General features: G+C 39.5%; 1 protein-coding gene across 2 annotated transcripts; it reads right to left on the bottom strand.

The window, feature by feature from the left end:
* Positions 1-1,363: 1,363 nt before the first annotated feature.
* slc30a2 (solute carrier family 30 member 2) lies at positions 1,364-16,579 on the bottom strand. Of its 2 annotated transcripts, none has more exons than XM_072362167.1 (8): positions 16,151-16,579; positions 8,798-9,015; positions 7,627-7,773; positions 5,476-5,629; positions 4,555-4,774; positions 3,997-4,102; positions 2,353-2,487; positions 1,364-1,677 (listed from the first exon to the last, which is right to left on the bottom strand). In XM_072362167.1, exons 1-8 carry the CDS (start codon positions 16,231-16,233, stop codon positions 1,532-1,534), a joined length of 1,209 nt encoding a protein of 402 aa, XP_072218268.1. In that variant the 5' UTR covers positions 16,234-16,579; the 3' UTR covers positions 1,364-1,531. The 2 variants fall into 2 exon arrangements, with proteins under 2 accessions (XP_072218268.1, XP_072218270.1); XM_072362169.1 differs by lacking the exon at positions 16,151-16,579 and adding an exon at positions 10,119-10,203.
* Positions 16,580-16,826: the final 247 nt, after the last annotated feature.

Raw genomic sequence — 16,826 nt, 5'->3', positions numbered from 1 at the left:
TGTTCAAACTGCTTAGATGGTTGGCAAAGCCAGTCCTGCGGGCGTTTCAGTCAAAACTGAAGCCAGTTTTTACTCTGCAAATGATAAAACAGCAAGAGCATGTACTCGTGATTTCAAGCTTGTTAACAAATTGGTTTAATTATTATTTAACTGCACCAAAGTTTGGACTTTTTATGTAAAGCAAACAAGAACAGAAATAGAATAATCATTGGGAGAACTAATCATTTATAGCAGACTCTGTTTGGTTCATTTTATAATGGACTGTGTTGAGATATGATAGTGTGTGTCGGATAATAAATAAAATCATAGCTACACCGGTTCAGATAGATAGTAGACGACAGGCAGAAAGTGGATAGATGACAAGAAGCAGATGGGAGCTCAGAGAACAGAGGGACGTGTTGTAGACGGATGAGTGCAGGAGCAACCAGAGAGAGGTGAGATGGACGACGGCATGAAGCTGAAACTAATCGTTCGACTGCAGAACTGCATCATTTTTGCCCTCAGAAGTGAAGAACTTGGGACCTGACAGTGGAGACAGCTGAATGCTTGGCTCAGCCTGACACTTTCCATTCATTTTTCCCTGCTCAATCCATATCAGTGCACCTGCAGACCATTAGCTGACGCTTCTCTGAGATGCACATGGAGGACAGAATTGACTGTTGTTGACTTATAAAGTGTGTTTGGAGAGAAGGCGACTCTGGAAACTGAAACTAAGAATACAAGACGATCATACTCCCAACAAAGATAGACTTAATTATGGGTTTAATTATGCTGTAACTTAAATAATCATTACGTTTCGAATGTTCGAGACTCATCACGCTAAATTCTTGTCTCTTAAACATTTCTGTCTTGAATTTATTCGAACCTAACAAAGAATGATCTAAAGATACAGGTTTGTAAGATGATATCTGACAACTGTTTTCACTCTTGGATCGCTGCTGTTTTCATTCCATTTGGGGTTAAATGTTGCAGGTTTTCAGACTGACAGGTTTCTTCAAAGAAGTTATCGTCCCATATGTTGACCCTGGAGGCCAACAACCTACAGTAAGTACAAAATGAATCATTTTGAAGATGATTTCTTTCCTCACGACACAGCTTTTGTCACTGTGTTGCAATTTACCACAATGTCTGCACTTAGTGTGCATCAGTAAATGAAAGTAACTGAACTCTGAACTATGTGATAATGTCTTGAGGCTGTGCAAAGTCTGATCTGTAGTAGAAAAGCATGTAAAAGGAAAGATGACAGATGACTGGAGTGTGAGAACAGTAGAGGATATTGTGTAAAAGTTGAGAGCTTTTATAATACTTATGTGGTCTAATAATCAGTCCCAGCGTCAGCATTCTGCTACTGACACATGGATGATTTTGCTGTTTAATTTCATGGTGAACACAACAATATACCAAAAACCTTCCCCTCTTTTACCAGGAAGCTGCATTGTGAATGTAGATCAGTTTTCAGTGGTCCAGCCCATCCAGAGATAATGGTGTGAGAATGTGTCCATGTTGTGTTGGGTCCAGTCCAGTGTTGCTGTCAGTCCCTGGGATCCTGGCAGTTGGAGCAGTGGCTCATGTCTTCAGAGTAAAGCTCGACCTGGATGGTGATGCTGTGGAAACCAAACTTGGTGTGGAGCAGGTCTGTGGCCTCATGCAGCACCGACTGAGGGTCAGCACCTTCCTCTGACAAGAACCCAGAAAGTAGGAAACTAAGTCAGCCTTAATTTGCACAGTGATGTGCACATGTATGATACTGTGCAAAGGCCTTGAGCCACTGTTCACTCCTTCATTTACTACCAGGAAAACATCAAATAGGTGCAGAGATTTACTGAAACACGTGCAAACATGAATATACATACAGTATATAAGCCAAAACACGAGTTTGTATAATTCTAAGAAACTTGAAGGTCAATAACTTGGTCTGAGCACCTTTATTCTTCAACACAGCCTGAACCCTCTCTGACCAGTTTTCTTATCATTTCTTTAAGTAGTCTTCAGGAAAAGTTCTCCAGGCTTCTTGGAATGAAAATGAATGAAAAAGCAGCCAATGTCCAAAGAAAACTTTAAATTTTTTGGGAGAATTATTACCCATTATCACTTTATAAGACAGTCTGGCCGTTTAGAAGGATCGTGACGTATTATAAATGTCAGAACCCAATGTACTATGTAACAAGATTACCAGGGATTTTAATTAATTAATGAGGATTATTTTACTCTGACTTGTGTTTTCATGGCCACAGTTAAGCCTCCTTCCTCTCCTGAACATTTAGCTCAATGACGCTCTAATCTCATCCACAGTTTTGAACTCTGGACTCTGCTACAGTTCAGCATGGGGGGGTAGATGAGAACGTAAGTTACCTATGGCCAGGTGAACAGAAATCAGTGCCTGGCCCAGAGTCAGAGCCCACAGGTGCAGACTGTGCATGGACTTCACAGCTTTCACAGACAGCAGCACCTCCTTAACGGAGTTAAACTCGATTCCTTTAGGCGACCCTGAAAAACAACAGGCAGTAAATTAACACACAGCAGCTCCAACAGTATTTCTTTGAGTCTACGGGTAACGGCTTTCAAAGAGAGGCGGGAAGAATCCATGTCTATTCCATCATGTTGTTCTGCTACAGAACTGTAGGCTAACTGTGTTTTCAAAGCTGTACCAGTCGCTACCGTGGACGATAATGTCAGAAATGTTCAATGATGTGACAGACAGGATGTGCTTTTGTCTTTGTCCGACATAGACTATAAAGTTCAAAGAAGTGACTTAGCAGCCGTTTATTTTATGCACTTTATGCCCTAAAGACATCTGTAAGGTCAAGATTTCCTTCATTGGATTAAAGGTTTGTTTCACACATGAATGCACGTGGCATTACAGCTTGATAGCTTGACAGCTGCAGGCAGTAAAAACTTCTGGGCAGGAACGCCACTTCAGCTTATCCTAAAGGAATAACTAAGAAGTGTAACTAAGAAGATGAGAATTAACATTGACTGATGCAGCTCTGAAATGTACCTTAAGGTACAGCCAGGGTTGCAGTTTCCCTCTGTTTCCAGAGCCTCTGCTTTCTCCTAAACTAGTCATATCCTTCAGATTCATACTATCTATTTTAGGCCATGTCATGACGTACTGATACTTTGCTGCTGTGCTAAAGGGACATTTTCAGGTGTCTTTCATTTGACTTGAGTACTCTGATAACTTTTGCATTTTAACACTAACATCTGTCCTTTCTTCTCTTTTTTTCAAACGAAGCTTGTTCCGTTTGCAGCCTAAATAGACGGGACAGTGACCTTTAGATGTGGCAGTTGCTTAGTGCATCCGTGTACATGTGACAGATGTAATGTTACATAACAGGCATGAAGGAGCCTTGAATGTAACGCTGCTTTCTATAATAAGTGATTCCTCTGTAATAAAGGTAAACCACCTCCAGGAGTTGGATTTCCAGGTCGGGAACTCTAGTAAGGGTTTATCAACCCAACTTACATGTTTTATGATTTTCCCCTGAATGGTAACTTACTAAGTAAATCTTTAATTTGCTATTGTTGATCCAGTCAAACCTTGGACAGGGCATTAGCAGAGCGTTATCTTTTAGAAATACTTTTTATAACAGCAGTACATTTCAGGGCTTTTTTAGGATGTATCAGTACTTTTACTTTTATCAAAGTCTTTCCTTACTTCCTATTTGACTTTAGTCAAAAACAACACTGAATTTCTTAAAGATTTTTGTAAAAGTAGATCACAGACATCATGTAGTGATGGTGATAATACATTGGTGCAGATCCAGGATCTTTTTAAAAGTGCAAGACAGAGTAAACCTACCCTAACAACCAATCACAATAAGCATCCCAGTCTCCTCACCCATCCAGCATGAACTCAGGCCTGATATTCTGTTTTTTTTGTTATAAGTCGGATGCCAAAACCATGATCTAAACAAGCATTCCCAGAATCCCACCAGAAAGTAATAGTGTCACCACTCTTGTCTAAGAATAAGAGGAAATGGTTTGGTCCGGTACCTTCCATGAGTATCCTGAAGACGTCTCTGAGGATGGTGACGGTGGTGCAGAGGACAAACACAGAAAACAGGAATGTACAGATGGGATCCGCTACTTTGTATTCAGGCTGAAAGAGCGAGAAGATGTTCATTTAATGTGTGAATAAAGAGAGATCAGATGGTGATTTCCACAGTCATGAGATATTAAAATGCTCAGGGCTAAAAAGAAAAGAAGAAGAGAGCAAACATCTTGCACGATGATACAAATGCTTAAGTGCTTCCTTCATGCATTGATGCTTATTTTTGACACTTTGAATGCATTAACATAACCTTCTTACCACTTGATAATAACCTTTTTGTTGCATTAAATCTACTATTTTTTGGTGTCAACTATTACACCAGTTTTCTGCTGAAAAATTAAAGTTGCTTTCCTGAAAATTTTTGCATTTGAAATTCAACCGTAATCTGAAAAACATTAAGTCTTAATACACATATAAGTCATATATGTCAATTTAGGGCCAAATATGAGCAAAACTGAAATCTCAGTCTCACCCTAACAAGAATTTGATCTATATCTGACCCGAAAGTAGATGACTGTCGCTGCCACCATGACGCCGACGCTCTGAAGCAGGTCTCCGACCACGTGGATGAAGGCAGCGCGGACGCTGGTGTTGCTATGGCCACCGAGGAGTGTGTGGGAGTGGCCGTGATTGACAGGGCTCTGACCGTCCTCATCAATCTGGTGATAACCACTGCCGTGAGTGTGGAGGGTCGTTGAGTGATGGAGGATGTAGGCCATACTGCAGGAAGACAGAAAAAGGTGCTTACAGTCTGTTTGCAGGTATTGTTGATGGGATCTTCAGACAGGTTTCTTCTCAAAGACTCACCCATTGCTTTGGAGACTACTAATGTAAGTCTCAAGTTTGTAGTTTGGCCTTCTTCACCCTGGATTTTTAAAGTCAAACCGCTCTGCTTTTTTTTGTGTGCTGTGATAGTTATTGTGTCTATCTGTCTTTAAGGTACCTAAAGAGCTGATGGCTTGACTGCAGCATCCTAACAAAAACCCCGGCTTTACGTTATATAGAAGTTCCAGCTCCCAGCTTGAATCTCCCCGGCCAGTGCCTGCATCTTTTTAGTTTTATTCAGCTTTTTGTTTTGTTGTTACCTTCCAAAAGTTGCATCTCTGAGGTTACAGACGGATCTCATCTTACATCTACGTTCAACGTTTACGTCGTTATAGCCTGGCCTATAGACTGACTCAAAGCAGCTTCTCAAACAGCTCCCCTGGCACCTCAATGACGGGTAGATAATGTAACTGTAACATCATCCACATTAACGGGATTAATGGGAAGGATCTGAAAGAGACGCATGTTCATTGGCTCATGGCCGTGGCACACATATGTCATGCAGTTTGCAGATTTTAATTGAATATATCTATTACTGCAACAGTAGTTTGGATTAAGAGACTTTAACATACAGTCTAAAGTTGAGGAGCACTCACATGATGTTTACAATGACGGCACATCCAGAGGTGAGTAACATCACACGTCCCTCAATCTCATAGTCATTGCGTACAATCCTCTCAGTTGCTAAATAGACCAGAGCTCCTGTAACAATCCAGATGGACATGACGGAGATCAATGCTCCGAGGATTTCTGGAGGGAGATGAGAAGAAGGAATTGTCACTTTAGTGTGTGCATACAGTTTGTACTGCACACATTAGTGAGTACCAACATATCCCTCTAAAGACCAAGCTTCAACATCAAACTCATGTCGGACATACTGTGGCTCAGGACGCAGCTTAGAGCTTTTTTGAATGATGTATCATTGTGCCGCCATAAAATCCTGATTTTTCCCACAGAGTATATCCAAAATACTTCTGAAAAACCGTCAGGATTAGGTTCAGCAGTCCCACTGAGGGTGTTTCCTTTGAAAATAGTTTTTTTTTAGTCGCAAACATCTCGATCTCAAACATCAAAGCTCAGACAGATTCACACATCAGTGTGAAAACGTGACTTCAGCGTTATATTTCTCTATATTTTATCAAATCAACCGGAACCATTTAACTACTTAATCAGCCGTATAATCGCCTCTGTTGTGGATTTTTTTTTAACACTATCAGTGAATCACTTTGGTCTTTGATTTGAATATTTAAAACCAAATGATTCTCAGTCATTTCTATAAATATATCACTTTCAGAGAAATTATTATTATGATTATGCTGAATTAGCCAGTAACCGTTAACTGATACTCATTCCCATCCTAAATCCTGAATATTTTATTTTATCTTCAAGATAATGTACTTTAAGCTAATGGGATCTACTTGAAGGACTTCAAAATGATCTTATCTGATGTTTTCAACATTTCTTCTGTGGAAAAACTTATAATATGAAATATTAGGTCTCGTAATTACATAGTTTTTTGTGAGAATGCACCATGTAGTTCACTCTGAAATCTAAGGATTCACTCAGTAATCATTTCTATACATTTTAGGAAATTGTCTCACAGAGTAGATGTGATAGTTTGAGACTCTTGGTTTAAGTCTTTAATTCAAACTAAAGCTTATTATCTTTCTGTTTAATCAATTGTCCAAACAAAGTGGGACCTATTTCACAGTTGTATGCAGCGTCTCCAATATCTTATGATTATCTAATATCTTATTTAGAGCTGCACAGACTGGTCAGTTGGTGATCAAAAACATTCTGCAATTTTCTGGAAACAAACTTGAATATTTCTGCAGTCCTTGGAAATTTAGCTGGATATGAAACATGTGGCATGTTTCCATTAAATATTGTGTTGATAGAAACCTCAGCTTCACAGTGTTAGTCAAACAATGATGGAGACTGTCCTTCTCCCAAAACTAACTCCATGCGGCATTTGCTTATTTAGGCATTAAAAAACACATTTTTATTAGGTTAAAATAACATGTGACCTTTAGTGGTTACGAGAGGTACTGCATGTGAAGCGTGAAAATGGTGTCGATTCATGAAACAGAGGTGGGGTTTTTTTACTCTAACAAAGTAGTTTTGAACCCTGTAATGTGATGTTATTGCCTAATTAATGTTGTGCCAAATCCCAACCAGGAGGAGAAAAAGGGTTGTCGCAACTTTTTAGCCCTAATCATTATCTTTTTCTAACCCTGTCCGAGTAATTTTGTTGCCATAACCAAGTGATGTTCGTGCCTAACCCCAAACAGAAAGCGATGTCGTGTTTTTTGAGTGAACACGCTGTGTGTGATCGTGCCTTACAACCCCCCCTCTTCTTCCTTCTTCCTATCCTTTGTGGATTGTTAAGGAAATCATTTTTTTAATGATTCAATATTAAAACACTTTTCAAAGTTGTATTTCCCTCTTGCTGCCTGTAGGGGGCGTCTTTTAGAGGACATATATGGAAGGATATGAACAAACCACCTTCTTGGTCGTGGTTGCTAAGTGGAAACAAAAGCCAGTCATGCTATTTTGGCCCATAGTTATATGTAAGAAATAAAGAGACAAGTCCTCTGGAATTAGTTTCAGTTCTTTCATGTCAGATAGTTTGGCCCATGTTTGCTTTCGAGATGCAGAAACATTTGATATCTCATAACTTATTCACAAAAGCTGTTGTGTGCATCTTCTCCATTTGCGCAGATTAAGATCTGATCTCTTTTGCTGACCTGATCTGTGCCAACCAAAGTTCATGGTTTTGGTTGGCGGTCTGGAAGAGATCCACAGGGAGAACAGGCTCACCATCATACTGCCAAAGTCTGTCAGGAGGTGGGCGGCATCAGTCATGATGGCCAGGCTGTGGGCCAGGTAGCCTCCTGCAGGAAACCAAAGAAATGTTATGAAAGTCGGTGAAGTATATGTGCATAAAGCCACCTTTAGTATAAGCTAATATCCCGTATTGTGTGCTATAAGAAAGAATATTTACTGCAATTATCTTCCAAAAGACCCAACAGCAGATGGCAAACAAAACTTTCGGTTTGAAGGTGAAGAGCATGAGAGCATCCTCTGAGAAATAACATGCAACATTTATCTTTAGAGGCAGAATTAACCTGGAATTTAAAGCAGCCACAATCCATTATACTTTATATTAACTCATTGTTGCCTCAGAGAAAAGCAAGTCACTGTCACTGTTTTATATAATTTTCAAAATCTCAAAAGTCAGCCACTAAATGTTATTCATATTTTTGGCAATTGACAAATTTCAATCTCCCCATTTTGCTTTCAGAAACTCACCGGCCACTTTATTAGGTGCACCTCTTCAATTGCTAGTTAACACAAGTAGTTAATCAGCCAAACGCATTCAATGCATTCAGGTATGTAGAGGTGGTCAAGACAACTTGCTGAAGCTCAAACCGAGCATCATGTTGATACTCACAGTAAAACAGACAAACAACCACCGCAAACAGTAATTTAAACAATCTTGAGCACATCATTAATCAGTTGACATTTATAATGCAGCAATACTTGTGAAAAACACAGCTCATCAGCTCTCAGCCTTTTCTTGACAACAAGTTTCCTGTAACGTCCAAGTGACTGCAGAGACTAGAAGCTATTACTGCATCAGCTGTCCACCGGGGAGGGCCAGCTGCTTGGAGAATGAGGGTTTTGCTGCAGTTGCTATGCTGGAAAAAGTAGCTCCTCCATGTGTAAGCTGACATTACATCACATGATATAATTCTGTATATAACATTAGAATAGATTATTTGTAGGAAGTGTTACATATGATTACATCAGTGGTTGTTTGGACTCTTATTTACCTAAAGGATTACATCACTGACTCTGTCATTATCCACCAAAACATTTCTATCTGACCTTTTGTTCAATGCAGTGAACTTTTACCTATGACCTCGCCAATCATGAAGACCAGGCAGACTGCTGAAGCGATGTAAAGTTTCTTCTTTGCCAGCAGCTTGTCCCCAGTTTCCTCGCACACCAAAGCTCTGGGGCCGTGGCCGTGGCAGTGTGCGCCGACGCGCCGTTTAAGCTCGATGGCACCGGACACGCCCCCATTCTTAAAAGGGAAGTCTGGGTACTGCTCTTTGGAGTCTGGAAAGGAGCTGTGGGGATACAGACGGTACGTGTTAATGACGAGAAGCTTTCATGATCAGCTGTGTAATACAGCAAAAGATGTCACACCCTGATTTAGCTGCTGATTTTGAACCAGTTGACAGTCCAGACAATGCGCTTATTTTCGTGTCTAAACTCTAACATCAAAAATAAGGAAACTGCTGCTTTATGGAGCTCAACATGCCAAAAAACAGTTCCAACAGTTCATGAAGGCATATCATCAGGACATTTGATTGTTTGATATCTCCCAGAATTAAGTAAAAACTGACTGCAGCTCCACCCAGACTCTACTTTTTTCTTTTTTCCTGTACAACTCCTTGTAGCTGTGATAAACTAAGCAGCAGGTGCATGCTGCCTTCAGTGGTTGAAGCTGTAACGTACCTCCATGAGAAGAATGGTTCACTCATCAGCTGAATCTGCTTCCATTGTTAATTTTGTCGGCAAGCAGCCACCTTTATACATGACATCTCATCTGAAACACTGAATAAGTTCATCTTTACCTACAATTCAGCAAATTAGCTCAGTGACTGAGTTCATTTTAGTTTTTGTAAATATGCCCAAAACCTCCTACCTGAAGTCATTTTGGAGAAATTCTCTAAAAATGAAGCTTTACTCTTCCCAGGCGTGCCGAGTCCACATAATGCTTATTTTCAAGGTAATTTTTCTGTTTTGGGGGTCTGCTGGAAGAGGTTTAAATGGTTTTTCTCATATTGTGTATTGCTGCAGCACATCTGGGGCCTGTATTACGAAGCAGGTTCAACATATCCAGGCTATCTTTAGGTGATCTGGCTTAATTAACCCAACAATTGAGATCCCACAAAGTGGTACTACAACGCTTGGTATCAACTCTAACAAGAAGGAGCTTAAGAGAAATCAGTTTCTGTTTTAGGCTACATAAGCGTCTCTCATAAAGATGCTTCTTTGTGACAGTCAAACTGTTGTCAGAGACCACAGCAATCTCTATTTTATTTACTCATTTTCTCAAAGTCTAACTTGTCCTGGAGAAGGTTAGGTTTCCAGCAAAAGTTGCCATCGTGATACATCGGTCTCAGAGGTGAGCCGCCTTTATGATACTGATAACACAGAACTGAACTTAGCTAAGCCACTAATACCGCTTGTCATCTTCTGTTTGAAATGCTTTGCTTTAGCTCCTGTCTCTTTAAGGTCCTCTTAAAAGAGCCAATCTGTTCTGATTGGTCAAAAAAGGCGGAAAATGAGACACCGTCTCATATTTTGTTCGAGGGTTATAAAACCAGCCACGAGGCAGACCTAATTTCAGATCAGACTCAACTGGTGGCCAGCTGTAATAGCAGCAAATTTACTGTGTAGTAGGTGTTGAGTGAATCGATTTTCTTGAGTAAATGTTGCAGCATAGAGCAGTATCATTTGGCAAAGCTACAGTGGCTTACAAAGTGGAAACCTGACAAAGTGTCCTGCAGTCAATGTTCACTTAAGTGGATAAATGGTGCGATGGGTAATTCTCTGTAGAACCAGATAATATCGATTGACGTTGATAGTGAGTAAGGATAAACAAAGACCTTTATCTTTCTGTATTTGAATAACGCACATTTTAAATTGAGCTTTTCATGCAGCTATTTCAGCACATTTGCAGACACCCACCAAGCATAGCTCTATATGACAAGACATCAAGGATACTGATACTCATTTTTTTGGTGAAGTGACACTGTCAGTTATGACATCAGAGCTTCTTCCACTGCTCCCTGGTCCTATTTTAATGCCTAAATGCACATAGTAGGTGTCCTCAGCCCTCTACGCAACAAACTGTGATGCTCTGTGTGTTCTGACAACTTTCTACTGGAAACCAACTTTTTTATCCATCCATCCATCCATCCAGAGCTGCAGTTGTGGAGATTATATAACCCAGCCATGCAGTCACTAAGCGGCTCGGATATTTACATTTATCTACAGCCAGATGTGCAGTCACTGTAAGGAGATTATCTGAGGAATCTGTCAGATGTAATGTTATGGCTGATTGGGGTATACTTCACCTTCTGACAACATATTGACCTGGACTATACTCACAAGAGCAAAAGAAACTGTTGACTTTTCCATTTGGATCCCAAACACACACCCAGGTTGTTCCTAACCAAGTCCAGAGAGGGCGATGCAATGATGTGGCTAATGAGGTGGAAAAAAGCTAATGTAGCCTCACTTCAGATAACCACGCACACAATTTAGCTCACACTCCTCACAGAGGAGACAGTCAGCATTGTGTGGTTTGCCTTTATCACACACCATCTCATCTTAGGGGATGTCCAAGCTCAAAAGAACCAGCCAAGTGGAAAACAGATTCTGTTCAATTATACAATCAGGAAATGAAAGCACATACACACACACAACGTAATCTACATATAATCATCACAAAGACACGCTTGAATGCTACGAACCCTTTGTGAGATCACATATATCCTACTCTGAGCAAATGTATCTATGTTTTTTAAGGATTTCACAAAACTAGCGCTGCTTGGCCTGCTGTGATACACAAAAGTAACACATCAGCACTGGGGGACAAAGGGTTCTCGTCCTTTTCACCAGCTAATCACAAAGTGTTTACATATTCTGGTTTAAGATTAAATACAGAAGTATTAGACTGTAAAGTAGACCACCAGATTATTTGAACGACAGTAAAGCATGATTATAATTCACACCTCATCTTTTTTTTTTAATTATTTTTATTTTAGCACCTGTGAGAAACATTATTTTGGCCTGAAAAATCAACAACGACTTCTGTTTATTTTTGCTTTCATTTTGAGTGTTATTACTGGTCAGTATAATACAATTTATGTTCTTTTCTCTAACAGAAGAGTTCAAAATCTTTGGAAAAATTTGCTTTCTTGTTGAAAAGGATTAACCACGTGGAAATAAAATATTTATTAACCTCAGATAATAACTCCTTTATTTTAACCTTTGTAAAGTAGCTTATTGGAAGTCAGACACCATTAACATGTTTATTTATTACCTCACTCACATTCATACCAACAAGCCTCAGACAGAGGTATATTCGGTTGGTTAGTTAGAGGCTTGACTGACTTTCCAGGAGGCCTGAAGGAGAGATTTACAAGCTGTTTGGAAGTGTTTAGGCTAAGAGACTATGAGCAAAAACTTCTGTTAGCTTTGTCAAAATATTAAACACAAGGAGGTTATCATATTTGGACATTTTCTGTCATCCCCTCTAACAGACTCCCTAAAATTATTATGGTTTAGGGAGGAAGAGAGCTGCTGAAGAGCAACCAGCAGATCACTGGATGAGGACAGGAGCTGGACTAATTTAATACTTAACAAACAAAAGTTGCGGCCAAACCGACTCAAATTAAACTTGAAACTGAACCAGGGGTCGTAACAGTGAGGATCTGACAAATGCTGTGAAACTACAAGGAGACTAAATACTGTGAGGAGAGAGGAGTGCAGCTGAGGATGAGTGAGCACAGGTGAGACAGTAGCAGGAAAACAGAGGGAAGGTGGAGCAAGAAACACAAGATTAGACTAACTGATCAAAATAAACCTAATAAAGACAAACTGAAGAATCCTAAAAAAAACAAAAAATAACTGAAACAAACGGAGCTAAAACCCAACTAAGAACAGGAACAGGCCGACCAGGGAGGACAAATCCAGCTTATAGAAGCACAAACAGCAAAGTCCTAAAAACAACAAATGACTCAATAACAAGACAAAAAAATAGATAATTACAAACCACAGAAAGAACTAAACCAAAGTCCAAAAAATCCATTAAAAAAAACACAAATCTCAACAAAAATGCCTTTAAGCCACTATTCTGGTTGATTCTGAGCTGTGAACTGAACATAAACAACGTCAGTATCATATTTACTACAGTAACTTATGTGGAATCAATGACTGTGGTCTCTGAAAAGCCTTCATTTATCAGCCTCACACAATGAGAGTCATTCTTGAAATAACTAAGGCAGTGACATTTTTAGTCTGAATATATCACAACTGACAAGCCGAGCTACATGAGGCCAGACAAGAGACTTAAAATCCAGCTAAAGCAACGCTGGAGGCCGCAGTAGCGACTGATATAACAGTATGTCCATCTCTCATTTGAATAAACTGTAGGGTCTAAGTCTTTAGAACTGCTAATGTTTTAGCTGTTTCACTTTTTTTGCTTGAATTCACATTAATCTACAGAGCCTTTCCATTTGTGGTCCACGCTCACAGGTTATTAAGAGTGTAAGTGTAGATTAAACTCATTATTCCAATTAGAAGAAACTATTTTTATAGTTAAGAAAGGTTTAAACTTTTTGTACTTTTAAGGCAAAAATGTTGGCTCAATGTAAAGTGATTACATTTGGTTTTTAAACTTCTGGTTTGATCAGTTGAAATAACAGAAACATTATGATGGACTTTAAATTGAATGTTTTTGGCGTTTTTGCTGCATTTTTAATAGAAGATCATGGAAATTGGAGCCATTTGATTTAGTAAGAAATGGAGAAGTAGATGCAAAATTGCAGACAAAACCAACTTTGACTTATCTGGGAAAATAATTAGTTTCTTAGTCAACAGTAAAGATAGCTTCATCATTCAGGCTCTCAGTGAATGTGGAGAATGTACTGCAAATCATCTGAAATCCTAAAATTAAACTATCAAAGCCTAAATGATCATTTATCAGGTCAACGTTGTGCTGCTATGACTGAGAATTCAGTGATCAGGGATTATTTAAACACGCCTCTGGCACTGAAAAGGTGTTTAAAGACTAAATTCTTGTAGGAATATGTGACCAGAAGCTCTTTTTGAGTTGATAAATTGTGACATTTATTAATGCTTTATGAATCAGCCGTTAATAAACACGTTTTCACTTGGATTTGTCTCTTAGTGGTGCAACGGTTTGTCGATTTCTTGCTTCCAAGGTAAATATTTTCCATCTTTCTTACATTCCTTTAATGATAGGCTCAATATCTTTGGATTTTGGACTGACAGTCAGACAAAAGAAGATGATTTTGCTTGTTTTTGTCAAAGAAACAGTATTGGATCCATTCGCTTCTTTTCCTGTAATAAATGATGGAGAAATGCTACAAATCCTCACATTGGAGAAGCTGGAAACAGAAAGACTGATGTCATCGCCTCTGCTTTTAGCAACAACTCATCAGTGTTGTTGCTATAAATGACATAAAGAATAAAGATTAGTGCCATTTACATGGTTGTTGTGACTTCTGGGTCTGGAGGGAAAAATAGTTTTTGGTTCTTGAACTGGGAGTTTCACCATTTCCCAGACAACCAGAAAAAATATGAGCTGAAGTGATTACTTGACCAATTAATAACTTAGTTGTCAACCATTTTAGTATTTGATTCACATTTTTTAAAGACTCGAGGTTTGTACTGTATAGCTGCTATAAGCACATTTATTGTCCTGATATAATATGAATTTGCATGAGATGTTACCTGCTATTACACAAAATAATGAAAAGACAAACAAAAAACACTTTAAGAATAAAGCTAATTGTATTTCCTTTGGGATCGAGACCAGGTTGTGTTTTTTCGTATTTATTTATTTGCCCTTTATCAATCATTTCTATGCTAAAATTACCGCATTTAAACCTTTTTAAAGGCTACTTCTGCAGATTCTCAACAAACCGAAATGTTTCATTTTCAGGACATTTTGGTGTAAATGTCACCTCATATGTTCCGTCTTTATGAACACTTCGCTGCCAGCTGGTTAAAATGAAATAAAACACAAAACTCAATACACATACTGGCATGCACGCGCACAAGAACGGTGCAAATGGTGCGTGAAATCCCAAATGTGGTGCCATATGCACATCTGTCTTGTCTCCCACCAATCCTGTTCGAACTCCTATTGCATTGTGTTCATGTCAATAAGCAGGATCTTTATTTATTTAATTTATTTCTGTATTTATTTCCAGAGGCCTCGTGTTTGCGACAGTATTTGTGAATCCTCTCGTGAAGCAACCGTTTTACAGCCCGCGCTGCTCCCTCTTCCTCTCTTGGTTTCTGTCGCCTCACATCTATTCAAACATGATGAATCTGGCAAATTATTTCGAAAAAAAACATCAAAAAAGAGAAACAACAAACTCTGAAGCGTGGAATAGTTTATCAGATATCTGCATGATCAAATCACTTCAAGATCGTGAAAACGGCGGAATCACGAGGCCTTTTAAGACCAAAAGATATTTTCCGAAATTTCTAATGAGATCACGGTTGGTTGAGTTTATTATAAACCAGGTTAGTTTTATTTAACGTTTTCAGCAGGTTTAAATAAGACAAAGTCTCCACCTGTTCTCCCACAGGAAGTGGGAAGCCACCAGGTGTGTTTCTGGAACAGCTGGAGGGATTTTTTTCTGCGGAGAAATCTTTTTTATTTGCTGCGTGGCTGTGATAGTTTTGTAATTGATTTTAAACAGTGTGTTTTAAATGAAGTTATTAGAAGGCCTGTACTTTAGGGCCCTCTATAATTTCTGCTATTTCTGCACAGCAGTTATTAAAAGTCACTTGTTTTCTCGAAAGAATACATATTTTTATCATCATTTATCTCATTGATGTCAGACATTTGAATTGCTGAGTTTACATTTATTTGAGTGCTGTTTTGACTGATCTTTTATCATTCCAGCATTTGTTGTGCCGTCACCTGCGCCTTCGTATGTTTGCAGAGGAGACCCATATCTCGCTTACATCCCTTTCTGGAGTCTGAACGCGCACGGAGCCGCCTCGTGCTCCCCTCTAATGACAGATGATGAGTTTTTAGCACTGCTCACTGAACTGGCCCCGGGGCCATTTGTCACAGCCTGTCCAGAAACAAGCCAACCATGGAAATGAATTTGTTCATTCACATAAAACAGCCCGCGAGAGCGACGGCCTGCTTAACATGCACCACAGTAACAACTGCTCCCACTGCGCTTTAACGTTACGCACACAACGATGGATCAGTCCTGCACGTATTCTGTTAACTTTTTACATTTGAAAGAGATTACCTCCCAATCTCACACTTTGTTTGAACGTCTTTCCATTCAGGTAACAGTTTGTACTTACATGCATAATATATTGAACACAGACTTTGTTCAGGTAACTTAACTGGATACTGTAACATGCACTATTATTCCCCACGCAGCTGCGGTTGTGAAGCACATTTCTTACCTTTGCAATTTCAGGGAATACATCTTCGCACTCTTCTCGTCAATGAGGTGAGATTTCTCCGAATTTGCAGCGTTATTATCCATTTTTTTCAGCCTGTAGTAAGTCAGGGTCCAGAAAGAGAAAAAAATGTAAGTACAGGTGTTTTATCCCCTCCTGTTATGTGAGAATGATGCTGCAGGTTGGAGTCGACCGCTCCGGTTTCCCTGACGTTCAGACGACGTGGGGAAAAGTCGGCCCACACCTCATTTCTGTGAGCTGCAAGACTTCAGAACAAACCAGTAAATTCCTTCATTGCGGTGCTGAGAGGCAGCGGGAGGAAACCATATGCGGGTTTTCTGTGGGAGGTTTTAATTTGACAGGAGTTGTAGCCTTGAACATAGAGGTGCAGCAGTCAGAAGGCACGGCGCACTCAACACTGCAGCTGCTGCTGTCTCTGGACGGTGCAGATAGTGCAGAGCCTGACTGATCACCCGGCACGTGCAGACACCTCCGCGTGGGGAGGATAATGGGACAAGCGTCACTATGACCGAAGATCAATTTCCAGAACATCCTCAGTATTTGTGAGCTTGAAACAGAATTTAAAGCATATCAATTTCAACCAAACTGAATTGCATGATTTTTTTAAAGTAGACAGGCTATTGCAAACACAGCACAATTAACAAAAAAGGGCAATATT

This window comes from Leuresthes tenuis, unplaced genomic scaffold (assembly GCF_036924035.1).
Source record: "Leuresthes tenuis unplaced genomic scaffold, fLeuTen1.0.hap1 SCAF_13, whole genome shotgun sequence".
Classification (NCBI taxonomy): domain Eukaryota; kingdom Metazoa; phylum Chordata; class Actinopteri; order Atheriniformes; family Atherinopsidae; genus Leuresthes; species Leuresthes tenuis.
Note: the sequence above shows the minus strand (reverse complement) of the source record. Positions and strands in the feature narration are given on the sequence as shown.

What these genes read in the sequence shown, in the direction of transcription:
- slc30a2 (XM_072362167.1), bottom strand. Translation starts at nt 16,233, where the DNA reads ATGGATAATAACGCTGCAAATTCGGAGAAATCTCACCTCATTGACGAG. An exon ending in TATTCCCTGAAATTGCAAAG is followed by an intron (nt 9,016 to 16,150) that starts GTAAGAAATGTG and finishes GTATCCCCACAG; the next exon opens with CTCCTTTCCAGACTCCAAAG. An exon ending in CTTCAGGATACTCATGGAAG is followed by an intron (nt 2,488 to 3,996) that starts GTACCGGACCAA and finishes GTTGTTTTTCAG; the next exon opens with GGTCGCCTAAAGGAATCGAG.